This window comes from Bombus vosnesenskii, unplaced genomic scaffold, assembly GCF_011952255.1.
Source record: "Bombus vosnesenskii isolate JDL3184/JDL3185 unplaced genomic scaffold, Bvos_JDL3184-5_v1.1 scf7180000013883, whole genome shotgun sequence".
NCBI lineage: Eukaryota > Metazoa > Arthropoda > Insecta > Hymenoptera > Apidae > Bombus > Bombus vosnesenskii.
In genome coordinates this window covers 436,226-463,090 of record NW_022883264.1, presented here as the reverse complement: position 1 = coordinate 463,090, position 26,865 = coordinate 436,226, and the positions used below count along the sequence as shown (strand labels likewise).

Below are 26,865 nucleotides of genomic sequence, written 5' to 3'. Positions count from 1 at the left end.
AACATTGCTTGTACTTTTCTTATGATTCAACAAATTTTATATTTTTTTCTACACATAACCCTTTTATAAAGATTATTATTACCATAATTTTGTAATATAATAATAATCATTAAAAATAATTAGTAACAGGGCAATTTGTGATCATTACGATTTTTATAATCCCATAATACTATCTGTAGTTCAGTTGCATCATATAGTTCATGACTAAGGAACAGGTAGTCCTCGAATTGGTTAAGTAATTTTAAAATAAACAGAACAATACCAATATCTAAGTGAATTAATATCGAATCTAAATAGGAATGGCCCAACTACCATCACCTTTCATTAGTCATACTAGAAAAGTATGTAGTCTTTATAAACGCGCTTTACGTGCGTTAGAAGATCAGAATATTAAAAGACACGAATTTAGGTAAAAATATGTTTAAATTAAATCTAGTAGTATAAAAAGCCATTATTTTTTATATCAAATATTATTTATTACCAATTAGTGTCAAAATATTAATGAAGAAACATAAATTTTGATCGTACTGCTATCATAGTTTTTCAGGATATCATACATTGTGTACATAGTTTCACTTGTCTTGTTATATAATTTTGTTATGAATTTTATTACTATTATTATTTATATAAAATTGATGATAATATGAAATAAGCTGTTACTTCTAATAGACCTACTTTTGAAGATTCAATAAATTTATGTTTTGAACTATTTTTAACATTTTATAATTATCTACTTTTATTATATACAGATGTAACTGTTCATTTTAAGTTTTAATACTTGAGTTTTGAATAAATATTCATTATTATATATTCTTTTGATTTAGATATAACGCAATTTTATTAAGACGACGTTTTGATAAGAATCGGAATATACCAGATGCTCGCATAGCTAAAAAGCTACTATTAGAAGGTGAAGAAGAATTATTTCAGAATATGCATCCTGATCCATCAAAATTTCCTAATAGCCCAGGTGGTATATGCCATGGACGTTTTGTAATACCACCAGATTCTGTAATGGATTTTTGGGATCCAATTGAAAAAGCTAGATATCCAAAATATTTTGCAGAAAGAGAGAAACTTAAGGTGGAATATGAAAAATTATATAAGAAATTATATGTCGATACTCCTGCAGAAACTGAAAAATCAAAAACAAATAAGTAGTTCAAGTAAAACACATTGTTTATGTAGTTATAATAATTAGAATAAAGTATATTGATATTTATATAAGTGTAATACTTAATTATTACATATATTGAAAATAAGATAATCCCTCTCGGTGTAAGACCATTCATGTAGTCTGTCTTTGCAGCGCAATTTTGCGTTCTTTGTTTACGGACAAGTCTATAGCACAAAGAACGCAACATTGCGCGACAAGAACAGATGATATTGCCATCTACCATTACCATAATTTGTTTAACAAAATCTATTTATTAATGGAATTTAAAAAATTATGCAGTAATCTGTACAATTGAAATTAATTCTATAGCGACTAAGGCACTTAGGTATCTGTATTATGTACAACACATGTGTGCGTGTGTATTAACAAATTTAACATAATGCTGACATGAATAACGTACCATTCATACTTATTTTGGCAATATAATTATCCTACATGCGTTTGTTTAGAACTAGTGTAAATAATAAAATCGCAATTTATGCAATATTTAAGGAATTAATAATTCATAGCATTTGTTATAATGTAGATGATATTCTAGATCTTAAATATAATTACATAGCAAGTAATATATTGAATTATATAATGAATAATCATTAGAACTAGCTACAACTAATTTTATCGACATGGTGAATTAAAAGTAATCTTATTTGACGTTAAAATCTCCTTCACTTGTCTAAATTATTGCAAAATGGTTTTGAATATGATCGGGCGGAAACAGTTGGAAAAGCGTGGAGATGCGTGAAAACGGGCGCAAAAATTTTAGATCGAAACAAGAAGTATCTTTGACGTAAGACACAAAATTGCATATTATGTCAGGTAAATAGTCAATGTATAATGTATTTAATCAAATAGTTAATATATGTATTTAGTCAATGGCCATATCACAGACGAGTATGTAAGATAGACTTTGCATCCTTATATATTATTTTCATTGTAGTATAATAAGTAGTTTAACAATTTCCTCATAGAGAGCGCAGCTGTGTTTAAATATAGATTTGCCGATCTAGTGTATATGTACTTCATTTTGTAATTTGTAATGAAATACGATGTATATATACATACTTTTAGTTGCTATGTGAATGTTTATTAAAATGTTGTAAATTACACGATATATATATATATATACATGCCATTATATATTATCGATTCCAATAAATGTTAATTCTCATTTATCATTTTTATTTTGTTTCTTAAAAAATGGTTGATTTGGAGGTGTATAAAAAACAGTTGAAAAAGATTCGTCAATTTGCACGCGAAAATGATATTACGGATAATGAAATCAATAAAGCTTTACAAAATTCCTTTCGTACTCTTGAGAAGAAAAAGAAGAAAGTTAATTTTCGTTTCTTTATGAAAAGTATGGTTACATTATTATTTATAATAATTATATGTTTTATATCCTTTGATAAAAAGTTCTTAGGTGTGATGCTACTGAGGAATTTACAGAATTCCATCTATCCAGGCTTAAAATTACTTAGAAAAATAGCTGTACCAATAATTCAACATTATCCCTCTTTATCTGGTATGTTGATATTACAATTTATGTTAAACATACTATATTTTATTAACAATTTCATTAGCGGCGGCTTGAAAATATTTATTTAAAATTTTTATTAAATTTTTTTATATTTTATTATCATTAGATCATTCATTATCGTTATAGAATTTAATAAAAAATTCTTTATAAAAATATGGAAGTATATATATACAAAACATGTAAATTACAAAAAAAATGATATACAATAAATATATATTGGAGTATAAGACATCAGTAGTTATTTCTTAAATCTCACTTTATATAACATTAACAATAATTGATTTTAATAATAGTTTTTCATTAAAATTTCATATTGTTCTTACTTGATTTATTCAATTATGTATATGTTTTTATACTTTTGCCTTTTAGAATTATATGATGAATGGTGCATATTAGAAAATCCGTATTTTTATGTAAATGATATGGATTGTTGGCCCTGTAGTGTTGTACATTTTGTACCTGATTTAAGTAGCCATCATATATCTAGATCTTTTAATCTTGGCATTCCTTATACAAAAACAGAAAATTTATCTCAAGTTTATATGGAAGATATACAACAATTATTGTGGCAAAATCCAGGAGTATTTAAGAAAGATGCTATGAGAGTATTTTCTAACAATAAAACTTACAGGTATTATATATAAACAAAAATACTAAGGTGCCTTAAACAAAAGTTTGTAAATAAAAGCTTTAACATTTTAGAGATATTCAAGATATTATGGAAAAAAATATGGATTTAAATCGTTCCAAAAATTTAAATAATCATATTACATGGAGAATTAATAGCATGACAGCAGGAAGAATTTTGAGAAAGTTATTTCCAAAACCTGTTGATACACCAAATTGGTGGGAACAAAGCACAGAAAGATTTATTATTTTTGATGAACCAAACTCTCCACCTTACTCTTTAGTAAGATGTTATTTTATTAAAAGTTTTGGTTTGCATGAAATATTGCTTCATAAAGAACATCAATATAATAATAAAATTAATTATTGTGTAAATAGTAATATTCAAAATGTTTGTTGCAAGAAGCATTACAAAATAGCTGTAATATTTCAATATATGTCTGCTGTATTATTTTAATTGACAATAGATGTTAAAAATAATGTTATGTTGGAATTAAGTATATTGCTTGCAGAATAACTTCTTTAATAAATACTATTTCTAAAACTTTAGCCAAATCCTGAATGTAGTAATATAATGATAAGGTGTACAGCTGGCGCAAGATTGATAAAAATGATAGCAAGTCCAGAATGTAGTGCATCTTGCGAGTCCATCATAGTATTATTATCTGCTGGAAAAGCTTGTAAGTATCTTAATTTATAGTCAGTTAAAGAAGTTGATGAACATACGTTTTATTATTTAAACTATCTACTTTATTCTTGACAGTGTCTAACATTAACAGAAATGAGTGTCCATTAATTTAAATTAATATTTTGAATATTACATATATCATAATTGATACATTAAACAAGATACTTTCAAAAATTATATTTTTCTCTTTTAGTATGGTACAACTGGTGGTACTGGCGACCAGTCAGCCTTCCAGCTTTGAATTCAACTAGTATTACCATTAGTTATATGACTTCGTTCTGCTGAATTACTCTTTCAATTAAATTAATTTTATATAACTATGTTTCCACTACAAAAATTTTTCACTAGTATAATTGGTTTTATTGTTATCCCTTTCCCTTTAAACAATTTTCTAAATATCTGCTTTTGTGAAAAACATACAACTGATTTTACATAAAACAATACATTAATATTTACGAAATAACAATCTAAATTTGTGCTCATTTTGTAAAGTTGTAATTTATTAATAAATGCATGATATTACAGTATAAAAAATAGAAAAAATATCAACATATGGAATTGATACAAATTAAGTTACAATTAGAAAAAAAAAAGAAAAAGAAATCTAATTGTATTTAGAACTTTATATAACAGTGTAATAATATTAAAAAAAAAATGTTGTTTATTGGAACTGAATTTTTTAAAAACAACTTAGTTTGCTTTAAGTTTTAAATATTAAAATAAAGCACATATTTCTTTAAATAAATAAATTTGTTCAAAATTTCTTCCCTAAAGTTTAATCATATTTTTGTTGTAGTTTTTGTTTAAATAAAACAGGTACTAATGATAATACAGCAAATATACATAATATTATAATGCTATTCCACGACCATGCGTCAGAAGATGAAGTTAAGTTTTGTAATGTCTGACCTGCTTGAATAGCAACAAAAGATGGTGGAGCAACTCCAAAAAATGTGCCTAAAGCAAATGGTACAAGAGGCACTCCAATTACAGGACTGGCTAAATTTATAAACCAATTTGGTAGTAATGGAGTTATTCGAAGAAATAGCATATAATTAAAGAGGTGGTCTTTGTGCTTCTTTACTGTTAACGTCCATTCCCTTGCTTTTTCTGGGAAATATTTAAAAAGTAATCTACGTCCCAAAAGTGAAGAAAGAAAGTAGCAAAGTGATGCTCCTATTGCGCTGCAACTGCATACTAATAACAAAGCTAAAGGAAAGGGGAAAAGGAAACCAGAAAGGATTGAAAGGAAAATAGAACCTGGAATAGCAAAAGTTTGTAAGCTAAATCTATGTTAAGGGTTATCCTATAAAATATACTTTTAAACACTTATATGTTAACATTTAAAAATAATTGAATATAACATTATATATGAAAAGTAGAATGTTACTTAGATAAATATGAAATAGCATATTTTTAATAGCATAGTTTATGAATTATTCTGAAATTAAAAGATTTAATATTGAAGGATACAAAACATATGTAATAAATAATCCAGCAAGCACTTGAAAATAATAAAGATCTTTATATCGTCCGAGAAGTTTACCCAAACTTTTAGCTTCTTCAATATGTAATGGCAATTTCATGTACTGTCGCTCATCTCTGTAATATAATAAATTAAAATATTTCTTTATATAAAAGTTTATTACAATTTTTTCTTACTCAGTAAGTTCTGGAAAACTAGTATAAGCATAAAATAATGCCGATAACGAAGCAATGAAGATCACACCAACTGTTAAGGTTGCTTGCTTTGTCGATGCCTCCTTAGAGGAATCTGAAAGTGTATTTAAACTTTTATTAACACATCGTAAATCAAAATGTTTTGATCTCATTAATTTAAACATTTAAACGTTAAGAAAACTAGTAGTATTAATTTGAAAATTATATTGAATTTAAAGCGTTAAGGTCACTTAAGGTCATATTTATATTAACAAAGACATTTATGAGTAAAATTTAATATAAAAGTGTCATGTACTAATAATTTAAAAATAATAAATAATAAGTTCCATTTGTTTCATGAATGTATGAAATTCCATTTTAAGGTTAGAATTTTCTTAATTTTATTTTCACATTATTAAATATGGAATATTATATCAATAAAATATTAGGAAGAATTAGAAATATAAATAGCTCGAAGTTTTGATACTTATGTTAGAAAATTATTAACTAGATAAAATCTTATTGACATTCAATGTTTGAACTTCGGAATTGTTTTTAATAAATGTAACAAGTTAAAAGTTATTTCAAGGAAAATCAATATCCAGTTTAATGTTAAAACATCATATCTTAAAGCGTTATCCTACCGAGGCTTTGTTTTATTTTAGTTTCAGTTTTCATAACTAGACTATCACTGTTTTCTTAGAAGACAATCGCTCAGTAATTCAAGATGGCGCGAAAGTAAAAGACTATCTTTTTTTATAGCGAGTTAGATAAATATTTTTTTGTAAATAATTTAATGGTATCTAACAAATTTAATGTACTTATATACTTATAAACTAACCGAATATCGACTTTCTGATTAAAAAAATTAAACACGAATTAAAATCATTAACGTATGTATATAAATATTGTATAACTATTAACTTGATAAACTTGAATTAAGATTTTGTATGTATGTATTATTATTATCCGGTGCATTATATTTTCTACATTATATTCTTTACCTCTAAAATTTGAAATTAACATTTTTCTTTGACAAATTTAAAAAATTTTAAAAGTTCTTCGATATAAATATTAGAAAAAAACATTTATGCAAAACTTGTGTAATAACATATATATTAAAGGAATTCATTAAAATTTGATAAAGTTGTGTTACAATTTTTTCAATGAGATTGTATATATATGACATATTTCAATGACATATATATATATATATATATGTACCTTATATGTATATATATACGAAATGTCATTGATCCTAAGTTATATAGTTATAAGTTACAATATTTAATTTTGTTCATATATTTTATATATTTTATATTACATGTTACAAAGAAATGACATGTTAATTAAATTTTAATATATTTCACTTTACTTACTTCAACTTAATTACACATGTAATATATCTAATATACGTAATACATTTAATATATTTCGGATTTCATTATGTTCTTACTAATAAGCGATATAATAATTAGCGATGATCATACATTTCGAGTTAACGAAACATTATCTTTTTACTACAAAACTGTACTGTCAACGATAGGTAGCGACGTTTGAAGCCATCGCTACTTTTCTTTTTTTGTGTTTCACCGCGTGGCTCCCTCTGTCTTCTTTCATCTTCTTCCAGCTCTAAGTTTCTTTCCGTATCTCTTTCCTTTCAACATCTCTTTCTCATGAACGCGTTCTCTTTCTAAGGGAGGATCGTGGGCGGAAATTAGAATAACCAGTCTAGTCAGTTGTATTGTGGTCGGCGGGCGGTGCGCGTCTATTTCGTGGCAGTGGAGATTTTTTGAAATACCGCCTTTCTCTATTTGTATTCCAATATGCGAAAAAAGGATTTTTGTTAACTTTGATTCTAAGAAGGCTTAGGACTTGTAGAATTTAGTCTAAATAAATCAATCGTGATCTCGTTCGAATGGAAAGTTCAATGATATTTTGTGTATCCTGGATGTTTTGTCGGTTTCTCTCCCGGTGATCGATCTTGGATACATCGATTGGATTGCGTCATGACAGGCCTGCATTTATCGAAGGCAGCGTATGTATCATTATATAGACATACATTTCTTTATATAAATGAACTGTCAGTATGTATTTCTTTAAATATTATTCTAATTTGATAAAATATGTTCACTTCTATTCATTTTTTGATTTGACTTATTACATTTTTCGTTGTAGGTACTATATTTATTTGTAAAATTTTAGTAGTATACTATTTGTTTGATGATAGTTGATCTAATATTTGGCACGACGAGCATATCTTATAGTAATTCATATATACTTATTAGTTTGTATTATGATGTACATAATTATCAAAGATAAATCTATCAACAAGTTACCTTAAATTGAATAAAGATTATACTTAAATTATTTCACATTTTTACGTATTACGATTTTATATCAAGATGATAATTATAAAACAAATAAAACTAAAAAACATTGGAAGATCTAATTTAAAGTGCATTTACGATAAGATGTAAAATATAGCGAAATGGCTTAGTTGACTTTTATGCGCGTATTCAATGACACAGCGAACGTAGAGAATGTCAATGAGATTTATGAATGGTCGTATAATATATGTTAATAGCAGTTATTACGATACTAATACTAAAGAATTGATATAGATATTGATTGGTTGAATCAAATTTTATTTTATATCGGAAGACAGTGCAAAATTATTAAATTATATAAATTTATTTATAAGTTCATAAAATGCAAACAACGGTAAAATCTCTTAACGATAGTACAGTTCATAGCCTATTAATTAAATTATAGATATTTAATAAAATTATATCGTGAAAATTATTTTCGAGGTAAATGTAATACATATGTTACATTTAATATTGATAAAGTGAATTCTATATTATAGGCGATTCAAATTATGATTACTTAATATTGAATAATTTAAGTAGTTAACTATGAATTTATTGTTAGGGTGATGCATTATAAATCTTTACGTTAACCCTTAACTTTTGTCAAAGAACTTGACCAAAGTATCGAGATCTACGGTGTATAGGCGTTTTGTGTTGCCGTGATTCTAGTACGCGAACTGCGTATGTTTGCCACGCAATCGAGAAGTACGATTGGTAGAAGCGCGCGCATCAAATTTTAAATAGCCCGGGAGAAACCTTCGCCTCGGATAGAACGTTACGCTTTCTATTTGAGCGACACAATTTTCTATTTCTAATCGTTTCATTCATCCGATGATCGATTGAATTGATTGTAATTCGAAATCTACTACTACTATACCTTTTATTTAATTTTGTTTACATTGAAATACTGAACATTTACGAATTAATTAATGTGTAGATTGTTGACGTTGGAGGACAATCCATACGAACTAATCTTATTAAAATGTACAGTTGTTGCGAAACACGTGTTACTGATTACGGTATATTTGTCGTTAACGATTAGTCATGATACATATCCATGTATATGTATATACTAATATAAAGAAAAATCGCAACAAAATCACAACCAAATCGCGGTCAATTGATTCATGTCAAAACTATTCTAATGCGCGTGCGTACGCATACTCATGACTGTACCCCGCTCGGGATACAACTACGGATGTAATTACATCGCAAACGAGCCGGAAGTGGAAACGGTCTGGCCGGTTTTACCGGTTAAATGGCCACTTTACACGCTCGATTGTTTCAACGAGTTGTTTAAAAAATACATTTTTGTCCTCGCGAATGTTTTATCTTTTGTTTCACTTTTCTTCTACATATATAGAGTCGATAAAATTAGTATAAATTGGAATTATTTATATGATTACGATAGTTATATACGTGTAATCGTTATAACTATTGCATCAATATTATAATCAATATTTTGTTTTCATATCTCGTGATGCAAAAAGTATCTTCTTAATAAATATTTATCAATTGAAATGAAAATTTTCAAAGAATTATTATAACATTAAAATAGAATTAAAATTATAAAGGAAGTAGCTTAATAGTCATTTTTAGAGAATTAAATACTGCATCCAGAACGGTGTATAAAAAACAATGTATAGTTCCATTTAAGAAACCAAAGGTCACCTTGAGATCTCGAGAACCCCTCCACCTGGACAAGTCTGGTAGTGGTCATAAGACGTCCCCCTTGAAACAGAACAAGTTTTATTTGAAACGTTCCTTCGAATATCCGTATATCGTACAGTTTAGGGGATATTTGCGTGGACCGATTAAAACGAGCCTGTATATTACTTCTTTCACTGCCATTTAAATTCAAATACACGATAATTATTTGCTAGGTTTTTATCAATTATCGTATTTATTGCTATTTGCTATTTACTGTTACTCCCTCGCTTAAGGGTGGCCTTTTTTAAGCTTACAATTCAATTTCTAGGATTACAGATTTATACATTTAAGGCAACTTCGTATACGTAGATTACGTTTCATGTGTATCTCACTCGTTTTTACTGGAAATTGGCTGTGATCAAATTCTAACGAGATGGAAAACACTTAGACACTGAGTATCTCGTTGAGAGATTTTACAACCGATAAAAATTAGAAATGCATGTTAACCGAGGACTTTGCAATTATTTATCGTTGTTTTGTACAACGAACATTTTCATTGCTTGCATACAAATTTTCCTTAATATCGTTATCATTGCTCTAGTGATCAAGAAATTGGTTGAAAGGTAACAAGCGTGGAAACTGTTTTAGGTGATGCCTCGGGAGCCTAATCGGGCATATCTGTTGGCCGTGTTGCTGCTATTGGTCGGTCTCCGCAAGGCTGGCTGCTCGACATCCGCTCCCCGATATCCGGTCTGTAAACCGGGTTTCGAATTTTGGTCGGTCGAGCGTGCCACCTGTTGGCCTTGCACCAGATGCGCTCCTGAATTCACTTTGAGTCCCTGCGCCATTTACAAGGATGCTATTTGCGGACCGCTCTCCGCTCTCGAGCTCGACTGGTCTTTCCTCTCGACCAGGAAACGACCGGAAACCGGCCAAAGGAGCCTCGAAGCGGTTACCTCGAAGATGTTATGGAGGTTCCCCGACTTGGACCAGCAACAGATTAGGCAAGAGTCGAAGGATTTTGCAGACAATTCGCAGGAAGATATCCAATCGAAAACGAAGAACCAGGTATAAGGTCTACAGTATTAAGTTGGTTACCAGAATTCCATCTATCCATTTCCCATCCATGTCCAGTTATCCACTTAGCTGAATTCATCACGTTGAAAGACAAGTGATTTACTAGTGACAGGGTGTGTCGCAACGCGTGACATCCATTTCAGCAGTGGGCACGAGAAACAATAAAGAAAGTCCATACGAACACGAGTCCGATTTGATTTTGTTTCAAAGTTGTAGTCATTTAATTTTGCGTTTCAACAATTTGCAACAGTTTGCCTTCGTAGAAGACCCTTGAAATGGCTAGCCTCGGTCTGTACGCAAGCTTGCTGTTGTCCTATCAAAGTTTCGTGGTCTTTCAAAAATTCCAGGGGTATAATCGAATAATACAGAGTAATAAATTTGAGACAAGATCAGATAGGAAGTATGTTCATTGTTTTTATGCCTTCTGTCCATTCCTGAAATGGCTCCCACATGTTGTGATACACTCTGTGTATCTGGAGCTTGTTCATTAACGAATGATTCTACATTACTTAATTCTACAACGAAATTCTAGGTATTGAACGAGTCTCCTTATCCAAGGAGCGCAGCTACTTCCAAGGAGAGAATCCTGTGGGACTGGCAAACGGTCGCGCTGATCCTTGCAGTGTGCGCCTGTATTCTCTTTTTTCTGGTCGCAGGATGCTCGGCTTTGGTCTACGCGAGACAGTGGCGTCGGATGAAGAAAAACTTCGAGCCTGGTAAGAATTCAACTTGTTATTAGTAATTACTGGACTGCGGATTTTCCTGCGTTTATGGGAAATTTCGAGATGCGAAGATGCATCGAATGCACACAATTTACGAAAATATATAGAATATTCAAAGCAACATACTCGTTACAATGTAATGTAACGGGCGAATCAAAATCTCTGCTCAGCTTTTCTTTCCTACTTATTATTAATTATGTTCGTCTATTGTTGCTTACGCGTAGAAACGAAGCCTTAGGAAATGATTGCACAGTAGGAAAACTGAGTTCCCCGTCAAGGGCGCTGTCGGAAGAAGAGATCTTTTGCAATTTAAAAGTTGCTAAACGAATCACTTTGAATTCCTATGAGAAATATATATCGCGTGGTGTCCATGCGAATGCCAGCCGAACCCTGTCACTGTATTTTATGGGTGTAACGAAGCAGAAAATGTTGTATAAACGTAGGCTAAACAAAGCTTTATCGAAAAGTTGTAATAAAAGCATGAAGTATGGAGGGAACGGACTTGTGGTTTCGGTGCTATAAGACAAGAATAGATTTACAATCAACATAATCAATAGCTATTAATAGTCATGGTCAATGTTCCTGTTGATATGAAGATCTAGTCAGTATTCCTGTTGGTATTTTGTATTTTTATCGTAACTTTCTAATAAAGCTGTGAACGACCTATGCTTATATAATTATACCTGGAAATATTACCTGCCGTGTGTAGTACGCTACTACCGAGTGTACACTATTGAGTGTACTAAGCATTAGTAGTAGGTAATATTTCGCGTTCTGGTATTTTGTTACATTCGATTCCGAAGGATTGTTATATGTTTCCTTGGAGGGGGATAAGAAGTCCTTTAAAATGCAAGACAGATTTTCTTCATTAGAGGGCCGCTCACGACCTCTGCTCACCTTGGCTCGATCTATCACGCCCGGATATGACGTCCCGGTATCCGATGCTTCTCATTTCTTTCGTGATGTTCCGTTCCGCGTTCTCTTTGTACTCATTTACCAACTTATGTCATCAATGATTATACATATCACTCGCGAGATACGTGCCTTTAATTGGGTACATTTGGTTTCATCGAATCGAAGCCAGTGTGAGGATTGGCTTTAATCGCAACAAGCCTGATACCTACATTTACGTATCGTTTTTATCAATCAGCATGGCGTGCCAATATTTAGAAAAATCTCTCATTCAACGATATTAGATCTTCGAAAGAATTATTTAATATACGTACAAAGTTTTAATCGATTTTTAATCGATCCACGCAAATATCTCCTAAACTGTACATTATTTGGAAAAATGTTCCAAACAGAGCTTGTTCTGTTTCAAGGAAAACGTCTTATGACAATCACCAGGTTTGTCGAGGTGGCGACGTATTCCGGATTTCGAGATAAACGTTCGCGACTTTTTTGAGAATTAAGCTTCCTTTATAATGAATAGGTTTACAAATATTGCGCATAAATAACTTATTTAACCACGTTACAGATATCAAACATTGCTTCGATGCGAATTATACTAATTCCATACTACATTTATTTGCAACTATAAGAATTAATATGGAACTATAAAATCGAAGGTTTTTCATTTGTTCGGTGATGTAGCAGCTGATTGTTCGCGTCATTGAGCAGCACGAAGGCGGGAAAGGCAGTCGGAAGGCTGTTCAGATTTTTCGAAACGTTGAAATAACACCGCGTACGAAATCGCGTGACCCAGCTGCTTTAAATTCCTTACGGTTCGTCCAGTACTGTAAAGCTGTAAACGGGCAATGTTCGCAAATCGCCGTTACGATGTTCACAAACGAGAGGTTGCACGCGTATTCAAGATCGATCGCAGCTCATCGACTGTACTCATATTTTTTGAGATCGTCGAAATTCACTCTCGAATAGGGTTCGATACCTTAAAATTCCTGGAAATCTTGCAAGTCTGGAAAGTCTCGAAAGTCTTGCAATCCCCCTAAATTTTGCAAATCGTGGTCGCGCAAGTGCATTTCCGATCTTTTGAACTTTCAAGGATTTCCAATAAATTCCAAGACTTTTATGACTTCCACAACTTCCAAGACTTTTAGAAATTTGATGGCATCGAATACGATTCGAAGCGTTTCAAAGTACTTGGCAATCCATCACTGGACGTACATCCTCGCTCAAAAATATCCGGACGTTAGCTTATTTTGTGACAAGACGTATTTTAATTGTAAAACTATGGTTAAATCATACTTGAATCGATTTGATTCTTCGTAATCGCTATAGCCACTTATAACATATAGGTGTTGTATTAAATATTATGCCATACTCTTATATTACTTAAATATCAAATATACATACAGCGAATATTGGAGAATATGTAATTATAATTAAAATATATCATTTCAATATCTTCTAATGTGTGATTTAGATTTATATTCTGATGATTCCGTAAAGAAAAAGTAGCAAATGTTGCTTGCAATTACCAATTCGGCATTAATTTGTACACTTTGTACAAAATTCGTAAAATTCACACGCTGTTGCTGCAAAGTAATCCTGGTGTCCGTATACTTATGAGCAGTGTACGTGTACGTGTACAGAGAAGAGAGAAATTCGAATGGTGTTATGATCTACAATCTACGATGAACGTTTGTACGATGTTACTACCCGCATTTGCATAACGAGCGTTACGCAGAACTCATCAACGCCGGAACCCTCTCTTGTCCCCTCTATTCTTCCCGATACCCCCTTTTCCCCTTTTCCTCTTCCCCATCTTGCTGCCACCCACGCTTCCCGAGGAAGCGTACTATCTAGCGATAGAATCGATCCGTTCGATCCCTTCAATCTTTTTACGAACGTTATTGACCAAGCGCAGGTATCCTTGTAATTGCACGTACGTCGATCTATCTGCGATTTAGTTGCAATTGTTTAGTACAAAGTCGAAGAGTGCTCGTAGAGAACATCGCAAAGAGCTCGTTCAGACACGGCCGATATAGTAAGCAAGTAGCAAACAATATAGTGTCTTGCCCTGTGTGAACGCTAAAATTTATTCAAGTAGTTTAGCAAAATGGTCATTCAAGTTGACGAAAATTTGTCTATTGTCTTCCGGCAAAGTAGACTGCGGCTGTAGCAGTTGAAATATACATTTTTTTAAAACCAAGATGTTTGACGATTGCGTAGGCAAAGAACTATTTTCCGGGCAATTTCGTTTCTTTCTTATTTTCTCCCAGCTGTTTCCAAACCTGAACGAAGCGGGTAATAAGCGTCCCGATTCTAGCGCAAATCTCACAAGCTACTAACGATGTTCGCTAAAGAAACAGAAAGAAGGAAGCACCTGACGTACACTTAATCCCATCACTAGTGGACATTTGTGGAAAACCTTTGAATCGTCACACGAGTCGGTATGAATGAACCACTACTCTTTGACTTCGATGCCGGTACGACGCTGTTAATTCTACGGTCAGACGCATAATGTTTCGTGTAATCTACTGTATCGTTGTAACAATCGTAGTATTATTTTACCGAGAAGTGACCGGGGAAGTGGCAATCTGTTCGTGTAAATGTAGGTTTACAAGAATAAAAGTTAAAAATATAAATCATAAGATATAAGATTATCGATAATAAAAAAAAAAAGTGGTATTCGACGGAGAATCATTGAAACGAGGCTTTCGCGTTGAATCTCAGCCGAACGAATTCGCAAGGATATCGCTGGCTAATGTAATTGTGCTTGACATGTTCCTCAATTGGAATCAGAAGGTATTGTCGGCATTCTCACTAACGGATTGGTAATACAAGCGAATGGTCGTGCATTCGGTACCGTTTCATTGCTGGTTCTGCCTACTAAAGGGGACTGAGGATAGCCCGCCTCTTTTGTTAGAATCCATTACCTGATCCCCCTAACAATGTTCCTTAATCGTAACAAATTAACGATAATTCTCCAACACGGACCTTCGCAAAGCGATTTGCATTGCTGCACAGGTATAAAAGTAATTCTCGCATTCACGCAGTATAATTACAGCGACGATTCTTACAATTTCACTTTCTTATTTCTTAATAATTAATAATTAATTTCAATGATTTTTATAGAAACGCTTTTAAAAGTAGCACATTCATTTATACGAGTCTTTCAAACCCATTTCATATCATCGCTACGTGTAAAAAGCGACTCACAATTTCAAGATTGCCTCTTACGATCTTAATGCTTAGTCCAAGCTGGAAAAATTAATTAAATTCCCCTGAATCGTCTCTGTCGTTTGTTAATTACGAATCGATGGTGTAACAAAGTGCGTTAAATTTCAAAAGGTAGAATTTGAGAAAATACCTGTTAGAAAAAGCATGCCAGGTGAGGCATTCATTTTTCTAACTGAATAGTTCTTCGACCTGTGACTAGTCGGGCTTTTCTTCATGGGGAGAGAAACATGACTTCAGACCGGAGCGAGACTATCGTTAGATTCATCCCATGGGGCCTTGAGAAAGCAGAACTGCATTCCATAGTCGTTCAACTCGCATTCCATCCTTGGGCAGGCGATACGATCGTTTCAACTTGCACCACTAGATTATCAATGAACAATAACTTAAACGATCGGTGTCCTAAATTACTGGATTTCGTAAACGTCGAATTTTGTAGCAACGATAGTAAATTAAAAATTGTTAAACTACAACATCGACGTTGACTTGAACCTCTTCATTCTCATCGCGTAAAAATCATAAATAGAATAAATAATGTGGTATTTAATTTATAAAAATTATACGACTGTACTTTATATTTACTTTGCTGTTCTTAGTATAATTGAAAGTTCGTTTATTCATAAGGAAAATAATTATAGGTTTGAAAATTATAGCAGAAAGTTGGGAATTAACAATAACTATAAATAAATTACTCGATGGCAATGCAAAATGGACACGATTAGATTTTTACGCGTTTACGAGAATGTGCTAAAATTTGCCAAATTGTACAGATTACGTAGAAATATAAAATATACAAAGACTAAACTAAATTTGTTGTTGAAGCTCGTGTAGAGTAAAGACTGTTCGATATTTTCAGTGGGTCTAGAAGAGATCTCGGCTCGATTAAATTTAATGGTCAAGGCGGAACTAGCCGAACTGGTTGCCGGCGCACCAATGAACCCTGGTGATCCCGAAACAAGGTGCCAGTATCTCGAGAAACTCTTAGGTAAGTAAATTCTTTGAATCGGCTTGTTCGGGTTTAAACTGTATTTTCATCTTTAAAAATCCTCTTCGTTTCTTTATGTACCTAAAAATGCTATATGATTGACAAGTAAGAAGAAAATATATATGCTTTTCGCGTGACATTGTGCTGTATTCTATAGGGTGTATTATAACAAACGGGACTCGTTTCAAGACAGGAGTGGACAGAAGGCACAAAAGTAACGAAAAAGATTCATACGAACGTGTGTTCTATCCGATCTCGTGTTAAACGTGTAGTCATTTCGATAATCCAGTTTCAATATGTCCAGAAACAATTTATCGTTTCTTCTGGAAAACATACGTTCTCGATCTGAGAACCTCAACCTCGCTAGTGAGCGATAGAATACGTTCATGAAAATGTTCAATGGGAATATATTGTAGTACAGAGATAGCTCGACTTACGTTCTTTCCTATTTGTCGTCTTTATTGGCAATGCCATCAGTATTTATTAAAACAGTCAGATTAGTATGTCCAAGTGCTCAGGCTTTCCAAGTCTGTGAACAATTCTTATGTGTAATGCGATTCATACATTTATTTAAGTTGTAGTTTTGTGGTTGTCTAATTTTATAATATACATTAATTAATCAATTAACAAGAATCTGCCTCTACCATCTACATATATCGCTCATTTGCTGCAACAACGACGTAACTAAAAAATCACAATTATAAGGAAAACGAGTTTGAATGCTCCGAACTGTTACAGTTTCGTGATGATGCAATCATCGCGAGCGACACAATTGTCGCCGTGCGGCGAATTTTTGAACTTCGTTTGTACGTCTCTAACGGTAAAAAGTACATGGAACAAGTATTTCTACTGTACCGATAGCTCAAAGCCTACAAATTTCATTTGCAATTACGTCGTTGCTGCAGCAAATTACCGATGTGCTAAGCACATTGTACAGGCTGTGTCATTTTAATCGAGCCAACTAATAACTCGAACAATATAGGTAATATATCTTTCTTTTTGCAGATCGAAAAAGGGAGACTCCTGTGGTGTCCGATTGGCCGGAAGTCAGCGGGAACGTTTACATAGAAGACGGAGATCCTTCGAAAAAATTGCAAATCGCTAGAATTCATCGAAATATCGAGACGATGTTAAATCAGAAGAAGAGTTTCAGCGATTCATAGAAACGCAAGTGGAATATGCGTGAAAGAAACCGCTTTCGAAGAAAGTCGAGTTAAAATTTTAATCGAGGACTATTTTATATTTATATTCGTATTTACGACTCGTTATTCAACGCGGTAGTTGAAATAAGGAAATTACGCCGAAAGGTACAAAATCACATTCGACGATTGTACACGAGCAATTTGTATTATTTTTTTAATAATTTAATAATTATATCTTTATATATATTTTGTTATTTAAGTAGATACACGAGTAAGGAGATGGAAGAAATCGTTGCTCGAAGTCTCGAAGCTCGAACGTGATCGAGCGACGACCGACTTGCCCCGTTCAATTATTTATTTCTTCTTAGTAGCTTTAAAAGCCGCCATCTCTGTATGATAACTATGCGATGTATGTATTGAAAAACAAAATAAAATGGCATAAACGTTTTCGCTATAATATTTTATGTTTAAAAGGCGTGTGTAGAATTTTCTGACTGACTATAGATCATTTTTCGTAATATTCATATTCCATCATCCTGTAGCGAGGTATTAGGTAGCAAACATCGGAAAGCGAAACAAAACGAGAGATACGGATTCTGTGAAACACGATATGAGAGCCTGGATCACGTAACGAGGAGGTGCGAGAATGTAGAGGAGTTGGAAAAGATCTAAGAAGAATACTTGAAGATTCTGGTAAAGGATACACATGTACGAAGGGTTTTAAACGCAGAGCTGACAATATGTCGACAATGGTCGCATGGAAAAATGGCGTACAAAAAAAAAATAAGTATCTAGGTGGCGTATGGTGTTCACGGATGACAAGGACGAGGTAAAGTTAGAATAAAATTGGTATAGTAGAATTGGTAGTTGTTTAAGTCGCTAAATTTAATTTGCCTTAAAATTACAGATACGATTTATATTAAAATAATTAGCATTACCACGCGCAATCTATAAGGATCGCATTTTCAATGTTTCAGAAAAATATTCCCTAGAAAAAGACAGTTTTTTTCTCTTCTCACTCACGCGTACTCACATTCGTTAGATCATCTTTTCTCGTCGTTCTCACCGTTCAAATTAAAGCTCGAACGATTTCTTCAGCTTTGGACTAATGATACCGAAAATACTTTTTCCGTTCTGTTCTTTCTCCTTCTTCGTTTTCCATTTACAACTACCATGCCTGTACCGTTCTACATTGAGAAATAGTGCGCTGTACGTGACGTATGGGAATTTTTCTCAAACCAATTTTTACTTATTATCGTCGAAAATATAGAGAGTGTAAGCTGTATGACGATTTTTCGAATCGATGTTTTATAATTAACGTTGCAGGAATGGAGAACTAAACTTTTTCGAATTCATACATTTTACCAACGAACGGAAGATTAAGTCTAATTTCGTGTACGTATTAAAGACTGTCGTCGTTCGTGTAAATGAACAAATGTTTATCAACAATTGGATTATTGATTGTTAAACCATGTATATGTATATAACATTGTAATGTACGTATACATATACACAGTCACGTGAAAAAATGTATACGTTCATTTCGATAGTCGTGTATGGTACATGTATCGAAAGATGTTGACGTACAAATAAAAATATTTACAATCGTTGCGATTATTTATTTTGTATTATTTATTTATCGAAAGTAAAAATTTTGAAGATACGGTGGAACTCCGTTCATATACATGGAATTGTAGTAGCGCTAACTATCGTCTCAACCAACGTCGAGTGTCGATCGACTTATTCGAACGTCTAACGATAAGATATCGTTCGCAAAATGGTAGAACAAATTAGACTTAAAAGGAAAGACAAGCATCGATTTACTAGTAGATTATTATATAAAATATCTGGTTATCCGAACCAACTTGTCCCTCCACAAGTTCATATGAACGGAGTCCTACTGTATAGTTTTAAGATAACCTCGTATGATAACATGTATGAGACACGCTTTGGGAAATACCGACATTATCGACGACAACAGTGACGATATCTTTTACCTACAGTAAGTTTTAATCGAGAACTACTCTAATTTATGATATATGCTTCTAAAATTTACGCTTCCCTCATTTCGAACGATTTTTGTTGGTTTAACGACTTTTCTCGATTTGGGTGGAAATACCATCAGATACCGATACCAGCAACAATTACGGGAGTTAACGATTTTTTAATTTCAAAGTACGGTCTCTGGTTTTCGTTGCAACCTCAATTTGTTTTAGATGAACCGTTAATTGCTCGATTTGTAAATGACAGGTAAAAAAAAGTTATCGATTTTTAAATGATCTTTCCAGCTGACCTTATTTAAAAAAAATTCTCGAATAACAGTACCATTTGCACCGCGCACTGCAATCCATTCGAATTGAAATATCGAATAGGAACGTATTTTCTAAAATATTATTATGTCTCAAGATTATAAATCGATATACCTTGAAAATATTTCCTCGTCGATAAATATTGGCAGCTTTCGATTCAGTACTTTCGATACCTGCTCCCTTCGATCGAAAATGACGAAGATTTCGATTTCAATCGTGGCTCGAACGTCGACTCTATTCGGAATCTAATTTCGAAATTTGATTCAAGTTCAAATAGAATTGATTTCCTTTTCATTGAGATTCTTGGAAATTCTCGTTTATGGATTGGTCCTTTTTCTTTTTTTTTTTTTTTTTTATCTTTCTTCGTACGGCAGATGGCGTGAGACTGTTGCGACGGCTAGGCTCAGAGGAAATAGAATACCCAGTAAATGGCATTGAACAGCATAAAACTGACTGGAAATATAATTCTCGAATATTTGTCGATAATGTTCACGTCTTTGATCTTCGGCATCGACACGCGCAATACGGATGCTCCTCTCCGTATCGCGTGTAATACCTGCAACCATAATAATTTTTCCTCGTTGTTAAGTTTCCCTTTCGTTTTCTTTTTCTTTTCTTTTAAAACGGTCGTCGACGGTTCTTTAACGTCTCTCCTTTACCTTAGGTTTATGTTGTTTAGGGCCTCTGTATCTGAGGCCAGCGTTTCTCCCATATGTATTGTAGGCCGCGACTCTGGAAATTCGAAAGCTAGGAGGAAACTTGGCCGGATCATGTTCTCTTCCGGTTCCAGGCGTCGAACTACTACTAACTAGGCCTGATCTGTTTCTGATACTTGGCAGGGGAGACATTCTGAGATCTTGAAGCTCTATTATGTCCGCTTCCGTTGAGCCAGGAAAAGGAGAACTTGCTTTGCTTCCTGTAAAGTTTCCACGGATTCCAAATGGATAAGGTCTTTTTCCAGACTTAAATACCAAACAGAGAAAATCTAATTAAGAAAATCTTACCTGATTTCGAGTGAATTACTTTTTTGTCGTCGGTTTCTTTCTTTTTTGTCTTTTTCTTGGCTCTGGCGCCCCAATAAGTGTAATTGACCGCTGCATACTCGAGGAGAGCAGCGAACACGAAAACGAAACACATTACTAAGTAAATGTCGATAGCTTTCACGTAGCTGATACGTGGCAGTGAACTACGTACACCCGTGGATATCGTGGTCATTGTAAGGACTGTCGTTATACCTACAAAGGGAAAATATAGCGTGACTATCGGGGCGATTTACATGATAATAGACTATTACAATCGAGGTTTGTTGCGATACATCGAAAGGGCTTTTTGTTTTCGAACAGATAATTTAATACGTAAGTAGACGGAAAGCTTTTGTAGCCAACGTACTCGTGTAGCGGTCATAAGCGTTAGGATTTACGATCTACAGGGAAACAATTCCATATGTTTACCGAGAGCTACTCTAGCACTGGTTGCTTCGTGATTTATCCAAAAACTGACCCAGCTTAGCATCACGATCAAGATACTAGGTAAATAGGTCTGGAAAACGAAGTATCCGATGTTCCTTTGAAGTTTGAAGCTTAACGATAATCTCTGGTATATACCAGTGGCCAGCCTCTCTTTACGATCGTTCGTTTCGTAACCGATTATCGTGAATTGTGGCAGTTCCGCTTCTTCCACACCACGGACCGGCGTTTGTTTCCAATACATTACCACGTCCAGCACAGTGTATCCGTCTGCCAAAAAATACGAAAAGCGGTTCAACTATACTTGATGAACGTACGAACTCGATTTTCTCGAGCTCTATTTAAACAAACGATATCCGGTACGAGGAAAGCGATCGTCCCACTATACGAACATTCCATTGTCCAGATATTTTCGCTCGCTTATTTCTTCGGATATGCGGAGCTCTACCATATTTAGAGAAGAGAGAAGCGAAAGGAATCGATAGAAGGGGGGAAAGAGCTACGACAGGTAATATCGACCGTACAGCTTTCGATCTCTACGGTGCAGTTCTGCGAATCGAGCGGATAGTAGTGCAGATCCATCATGCAGGCCAGGGTCGTCGTGAATCTCATGCCATAAGTGACAGATCCGTCTCCGGACAACCGAACGAGTTTATTGCGCTCGGTCACGTCGTGTAGGAAACTGCGAACAAAATCAACGTTTTCTTTCTTAGTCGCATTTCGCCTTTCACACTGTCGTATCTCTGCCGATTGGAGAAAACGACAGCAAGATAAATATAGATCGAGGCAGCTAAAACGGATCAGCCGAACATCTCGAAACGAAACAAAGTTCGAGTCCAACTAAATTTACTCCGATGCTTCTCTTGTTCCTACCGTAAGAACGACCAAGCCGTTCTATGTGGTTTTAGATGCCTCATCCTATAGCAGCGATACAGTTTAGAAAGTAATGGACGTAATATTCGCGCGTGTCAGAATTGACTCGAACTCGGCCGTTCGAGGATCAATAACAGAGAGAATATAAAAATTGGTGACTCGCCGGCGATGGACTTGCGAAACTTCGATCATAATTATTCATAATCATAAAATCGGATAACAACTTCCTCTTTAGCGGAAAATGTAGGGGTTTCGTAAAATTGTTCCGACGTACCTGTTTTTATCGTTGGCGAAAAACGTGTCTGGAACCCAAATCTTTTCCGCAAAGTCTCCACTGAGAGTGAGAACCTCCTCTTCTTGAGAAAACGCCAGTCTCTCGTCCTTCCAATACTGATTTAAATACATCGTTATCGTATAATCCTGTGGTAAAAAGAACACCGTTATCGTTTCTGTAAGCATTCAATGAATTCTGTAAGAATTCAATCGCAAAAAGCTAAAAGATCCGAGCGCTGTAAGCATCGAACGATATATCGAAACGAATTTGCTCTTTTTTCTCAATAAAGGTGGAAATAAATAAATTATACGACGTGCGAACGACACGCGTGTTGGTGTATCAAAGAGATTCGTGAAATGGACGTTTTCGCTAGAATATTTTATATTTTATATTTAAAAAAAGCGTGTGTAGAATTTTCTGACCGATTATACATCATTTTTCATAATATCCATTCCATCATCCCGTAAATCCAACTTGCACTGCAACGTATTACTATGTAAAATATGGCGAAAAGTCGAGTTTGACGAGGGTCGGTTTTCTTACGAGCCCCTTGATAATGCTTACCATGTTTACTTCCGAGATTGCATCGAAGCTCGCGATCGTAAGGTCCATGCCAACCAACAGGGGCTCTCCTGACAGAATTAGATATAGAAATCTGTATAAAATACGATAAAAGGAGGAAAGGAGTAGCAAAAAAGGACTCGCGTATATCTAATTCGTCTTTTATAGGTCGAGCGATCAACGAGGATTAAAGAAATTACTCGGCATCGTTAAGCGGATTAATCGGAATTCCGGCGCGATCACTGACCCGTAAGACATTCGCGATCGCTCGATAAATTCTCTTTACGTTGACGTTAGTTGGTCAACGTCTGAGATAAGTCGTTCAGAAATATCATATGAAATTCTCTAAAAGTTACTCGACTGATTTTTGCGTTCGCAGCTAGTCCGAGACAGCCTGGGTTAAAAGATAAAACGAGTATTTCTATCCTTTCTTCTGTTATCGATGTTATTAAAGGCTCGAGCTACACGTCGTCGCGTGTTACTCCACGACACCAGTCGAGCGATACAATTTACTGGGTCTGGTTAACTAATTATTACTTATAGAAATACGTTTTACACTCAGAGAGGATACTTACGCCGATTTCTAAAAATTACAAGCAGGTAAACATCGAGTTACAAACGTCGTGCGGATTGTGCTTAATTACTTTGGACGAGGAAACTTAAAATGCACTTACCGCCGAAATTTGGCCTCAATCGAATATCGTAACCATCGAGTATCCGCGATATAGTTTGCGTCACGTTTTCCAATCTGTCGGACAGCCCTGTATTTTCAAGACTGGCCCTAAAAATCAACGCATTGCTTGGAAAAAAGGATCGAGACAGAAACGAAATATACGCGGCTGCTTTGTCATCTTCTCAATGACGGAACGCGCTTACGCTTTTACGATCGTTGTCTAAGCGTATCGTGGTGTATTGCGAATACACCACGGATTATTGCAATAAAAATTGTTATTTATCGACTTTTTAAGTAGACTTTTTCGACGAAGATAAAGTTAACGTCGATAAAACGATTACCAAGCGATCAGGTGAACCATTTGCAGCAAGAGAAACGTCTGCTGCAGCCACATCCTGCGATGCATCCTCCGGAATTACGTCAGCAGGTAGAAGAGGACGTCATCTCCATAGGTCCTTGCACCTCGACATCGAGCTGCCAGAAACTGCAATCAGAACCGGTCTGATTTCCGTCCTTGACCCTTTTCGCATACCAACTCTGGTCGTCTAATCTTTCGTCTCTTGCATACCTGATACGGACAGCTGTACAAGCTACTTTTAACGACGATGCAAACATCGAACTGTTGTAACTCGGCTAAAGAAGCGGTTGAACGAAAAAAGTTTGTAATTTATCAAGTACGCCAGACGCGCTGTAGACAAAATTCCAGTACAAATCGTATCCTTTCGTTCGAACGATTCTTAACGATCGACGCGAGTAAACGGCGACAATTTGCTATTCTCGCTTTGGCAACAGAATTGTCGAAAAACGATTGATCAGAGCGACAGGCATCGGCTACACTCACGCAAGCGTAGCTTACTTAAACGAGTATCCGGAGAAGGTGAAAGCGAAAGCAAAACGCATGCACGCGCGTCCTTTTAATTTCCGCGATGACGATGACTCGCGTTTTGGCTCGCGATATTTCGTTAAAATCGCCATCGAGAGTTCCATGTTTTTATGTTAATTCCATACGATAAAAATCTTGGCGCGATATTTTCTTCGCGTTTGTCGTCGCTACCGCGTACGTTTGTCACGCGCGTATTCCTCTTACGAGGCACGTCGAATTCCACCTAACGTGTATTCACGAGGGTCGATCGAAAGATGGGAAGAACGTTCTCCGAAAAATTGGAAGAATCGTTCGAAAGAACGGTGTACTCGGCGCGTGGAGCGGATGGGACGACGTCGACAGGATACGCGGACATCGTCAAGGAGGGTCTGTCTCGGGCCAGGAGTCGATGCCTCTCGCTGTTCCTGGCACGGCAGCCCTTAAAAGGGCACACTTTCTCACTACCGAACGGACAGCTTCGTTCACCAGCACTGTCCAACGTCGACGCCGTCGTCCACGGTATTTTCCGACGCTTCGGATACTGCGCGTCACTCGCCTTCTCCGCATACCCGTCCCCGTTTCGCTACCCCTTCGCTATCACCCTCTACCAATCTCCTTTTGGCTTCTCCCTTAGGATACCTTCCATCCTCCCCTCTTTCTCTATCAATCTATCCATCTATCCGTTCATCCATCTTTCTTTCTCACTTTCTCAAACTTTCGCTCTTCCTCTCGAGCTCCACGCATTCTTTACCTCACCTCCCACGCTGCCTTTTTCCGTCTCGTACAACGTACGAGTAATTATCTTCCATCCACCTCCGTTACTCTTCATTTTCCCTTCGATTTCTCTTCTTCGGGCCTCTTTTCGAGCAATCTCGCTCGTAATTTCAATTTCGTTGGCCGTGTTGCGAGATTTCTCGACTGGCCGAACATACAGGGTGTCGCGAAAGAAGTTCTCCTTTCTGTTCGTAGGCAATTTTTAAACGAAACGAGATACGCGTACGTGTATCTTTAACGTCGGTTCTCTGGCTGCTCTGCGACCGCTCCGCCGCGTATCCCAAGTTCCCGAACACACCACGACGTTTCACGAACACGACGTCGCACGAGGACGACCACTGTTCGACCCACTGTCAGCCACGGTAAAAAGGCTCTGAAAATCTTCGATCGCGCGAACAACGATTCGCATCCAACGTCTCGCGGATCTCTCCGTGTTCGCACGACGGATGACCGACGGTTGGCGACGAATCTCTGCCACAGCGACGCGTCGTCGAAGCGTCCAACGATCCACGAAAAGATCGTACAGCGCGCACACCTCGCGATTGTCGACTGATCGTCGATGTACAATCTCGACGAAAGACAAACGCTACCGCTTCTTGCGCGACACCCTGTACAAGCCCTGTGCAAGTCCTGTGCAAGCCCCGTAGAAACCCCGTAGAAAGCCTGTTCTTCGCCTGTTCGGTCGTTCCAACCATCGTCCCTTCCTTATCGAATTTAGTCAAGCTCTTTCTCGTACGTCTCTCCCTGCCTGCCATTCCCACCCTCGACCTCTCCCCTCTACCACCAAACGTTTCGTTTCGTATCGGTGTTTCACACTCGCACTGCTAGTACTCTCGAAGCCGGCTTCCCTATCCGTTCTCTCTCACCTATTTATCTTTCGCTTCTCTTTGCACGCCGATAACACCAGCCTCCGTATCTCTGGGTACTTGGCATACCTCGGCTCCCGAGGCGGTCCGGAGGTTGGCGCAAAATGGACCACGCATGTGCAGCCCCGTTTCACCGCGACCTAGTGACACAGAGCCGGTCCTCTCGTGTCTCTTCGCTTCTCCGCCTCCGTCCTTCCTTCTCTCCGTCTCCGGCCCTCTTCCTTTCTCTTTCTCTTTCGATTTCCACGTTACGATCGAAGCGGAGCCACCCTTCCGATGCCTCCGCAAAACACACACCGGCATCGAGAGTCGTTCACCTTGCCAGATTACCGTTCCATCGATCTTCCCCTCCGAACGTGTACTTTTGTCCTCGGCGATATCGAAACAAGCGGTTTCGCGATAATCTATTCCTATCTTCGCACATTTCGTCC

General features: G+C 35.6%; 5 protein-coding genes across 10 annotated transcripts; 3 read left to right on the top strand and 2 right to left on the bottom strand.

The window, feature by feature from the left end:
• The first annotated feature begins 137 nt into the window (after positions 1-137).
• On the top strand, positions 138-1,233 carry LOC117239047 (NADH dehydrogenase [ubiquinone] 1 beta subcomplex subunit 9). The gene is made up of 2 exons (XM_033504313.1): positions 138-409; positions 825-1,233. The coding sequence occupies exons 1-2, from the start codon at positions 300-302 to the stop codon at positions 1,159-1,161; spliced, it is 447 nt and encodes a 148-aa protein (XP_033360204.1). The 5' UTR covers positions 138-299; the 3' UTR covers positions 1,162-1,233.
• A 432-nt stretch (positions 1,234-1,665) lies between these two features.
• On the top strand, positions 1,666-4,968 carry LOC117239044. 3 transcript variants are annotated; one of them, XM_033504309.1, is made up of 5 exons: positions 1,667-2,699; positions 3,084-3,345; positions 3,417-3,624; positions 3,892-4,021; positions 4,826-4,968. In XM_033504309.1, the coding sequence occupies exons 1-5, from the start codon at positions 2,375-2,377 to the stop codon at positions 4,834-4,836; spliced, it is 936 nt and encodes a 311-aa protein (XP_033360200.1). In that variant the 5' UTR covers positions 1,667-2,374; the 3' UTR covers positions 4,837-4,968. The 3 variants fall into 3 exon arrangements, with proteins under 3 accessions (XP_033360201.1, XP_033360200.1, XP_033360199.1); XM_033504308.1 differs by lacking the exon at positions 4,826-4,968 and adding an exon at positions 4,223-4,501; XM_033504310.1 differs by lacking the exons at positions 3,892-4,021; positions 4,826-4,968 and adding an exon at positions 4,223-4,501 and having other exon boundaries at positions 1,666-2,699.
• LOC117239046 (transmembrane protein 41B) lies at positions 4,798-6,467 on the bottom strand. The gene is made up of 4 exons (XM_033504312.1): positions 6,333-6,467; positions 5,692-5,803; positions 5,503-5,631; positions 4,798-5,312 (listed from the first exon to the last, which is right to left on the bottom strand). Exons 1-4 carry the CDS (start codon positions 6,364-6,366, stop codon positions 4,805-4,807), a joined length of 783 nt encoding a protein of 260 aa, XP_033360203.1. The 5' UTR covers positions 6,367-6,467; the 3' UTR covers positions 4,798-4,804.
• A 939-nt stretch (positions 6,468-7,406) lies between these two features.
• Positions 7,407-18,235, top strand: LOC117239045 (tumor necrosis factor receptor superfamily member wengen). Its single transcript, XM_033504311.1, has 5 exons — positions 7,407-7,726; positions 10,359-10,778; positions 11,320-11,503; positions 16,506-16,634; positions 17,640-18,235. The coding sequence occupies exons 2-5, from the start codon at positions 10,362-10,364 to the stop codon at positions 17,795-17,797; spliced, it is 888 nt and encodes a 295-aa protein (XP_033360202.1). The 5' UTR covers positions 7,407-7,726; positions 10,359-10,361; the 3' UTR covers positions 17,798-18,235.
• Positions 18,236-18,908: 673 nt separating this feature from the next.
• On the bottom strand, positions 18,909-26,648 carry LOC117239043 (gamma-aminobutyric acid receptor subunit beta-like). Of its 4 annotated transcripts, none has more exons than XM_033504304.1 (10): positions 26,435-26,648; positions 24,274-24,416; positions 23,934-24,040; positions 23,263-23,330; positions 22,699-22,844; positions 22,076-22,233; positions 21,537-21,821; positions 21,090-21,320; positions 20,745-21,001; positions 18,909-20,641 (listed from the first exon to the last, which is right to left on the bottom strand). In XM_033504304.1, the coding sequence occupies exons 2-10, from the start codon at positions 24,336-24,338 to the stop codon at positions 20,489-20,491; spliced, it is 1,470 nt and encodes a 489-aa protein (XP_033360195.1). In that variant the 5' UTR covers positions 24,339-24,416; positions 26,435-26,648; the 3' UTR covers positions 18,909-20,488. The 4 variants fall into 4 exon arrangements, with proteins under 4 accessions (XP_033360195.1, XP_033360197.1, XP_033360198.1 ...); XM_033504306.1 differs by lacking the exon at positions 26,435-26,648 and adding an exon at positions 25,407-25,437; XM_033504307.1 differs by lacking the exon at positions 26,435-26,648 and adding an exon at positions 24,501-24,518.
• Positions 26,649-26,865: the final 217 nt, after the last annotated feature.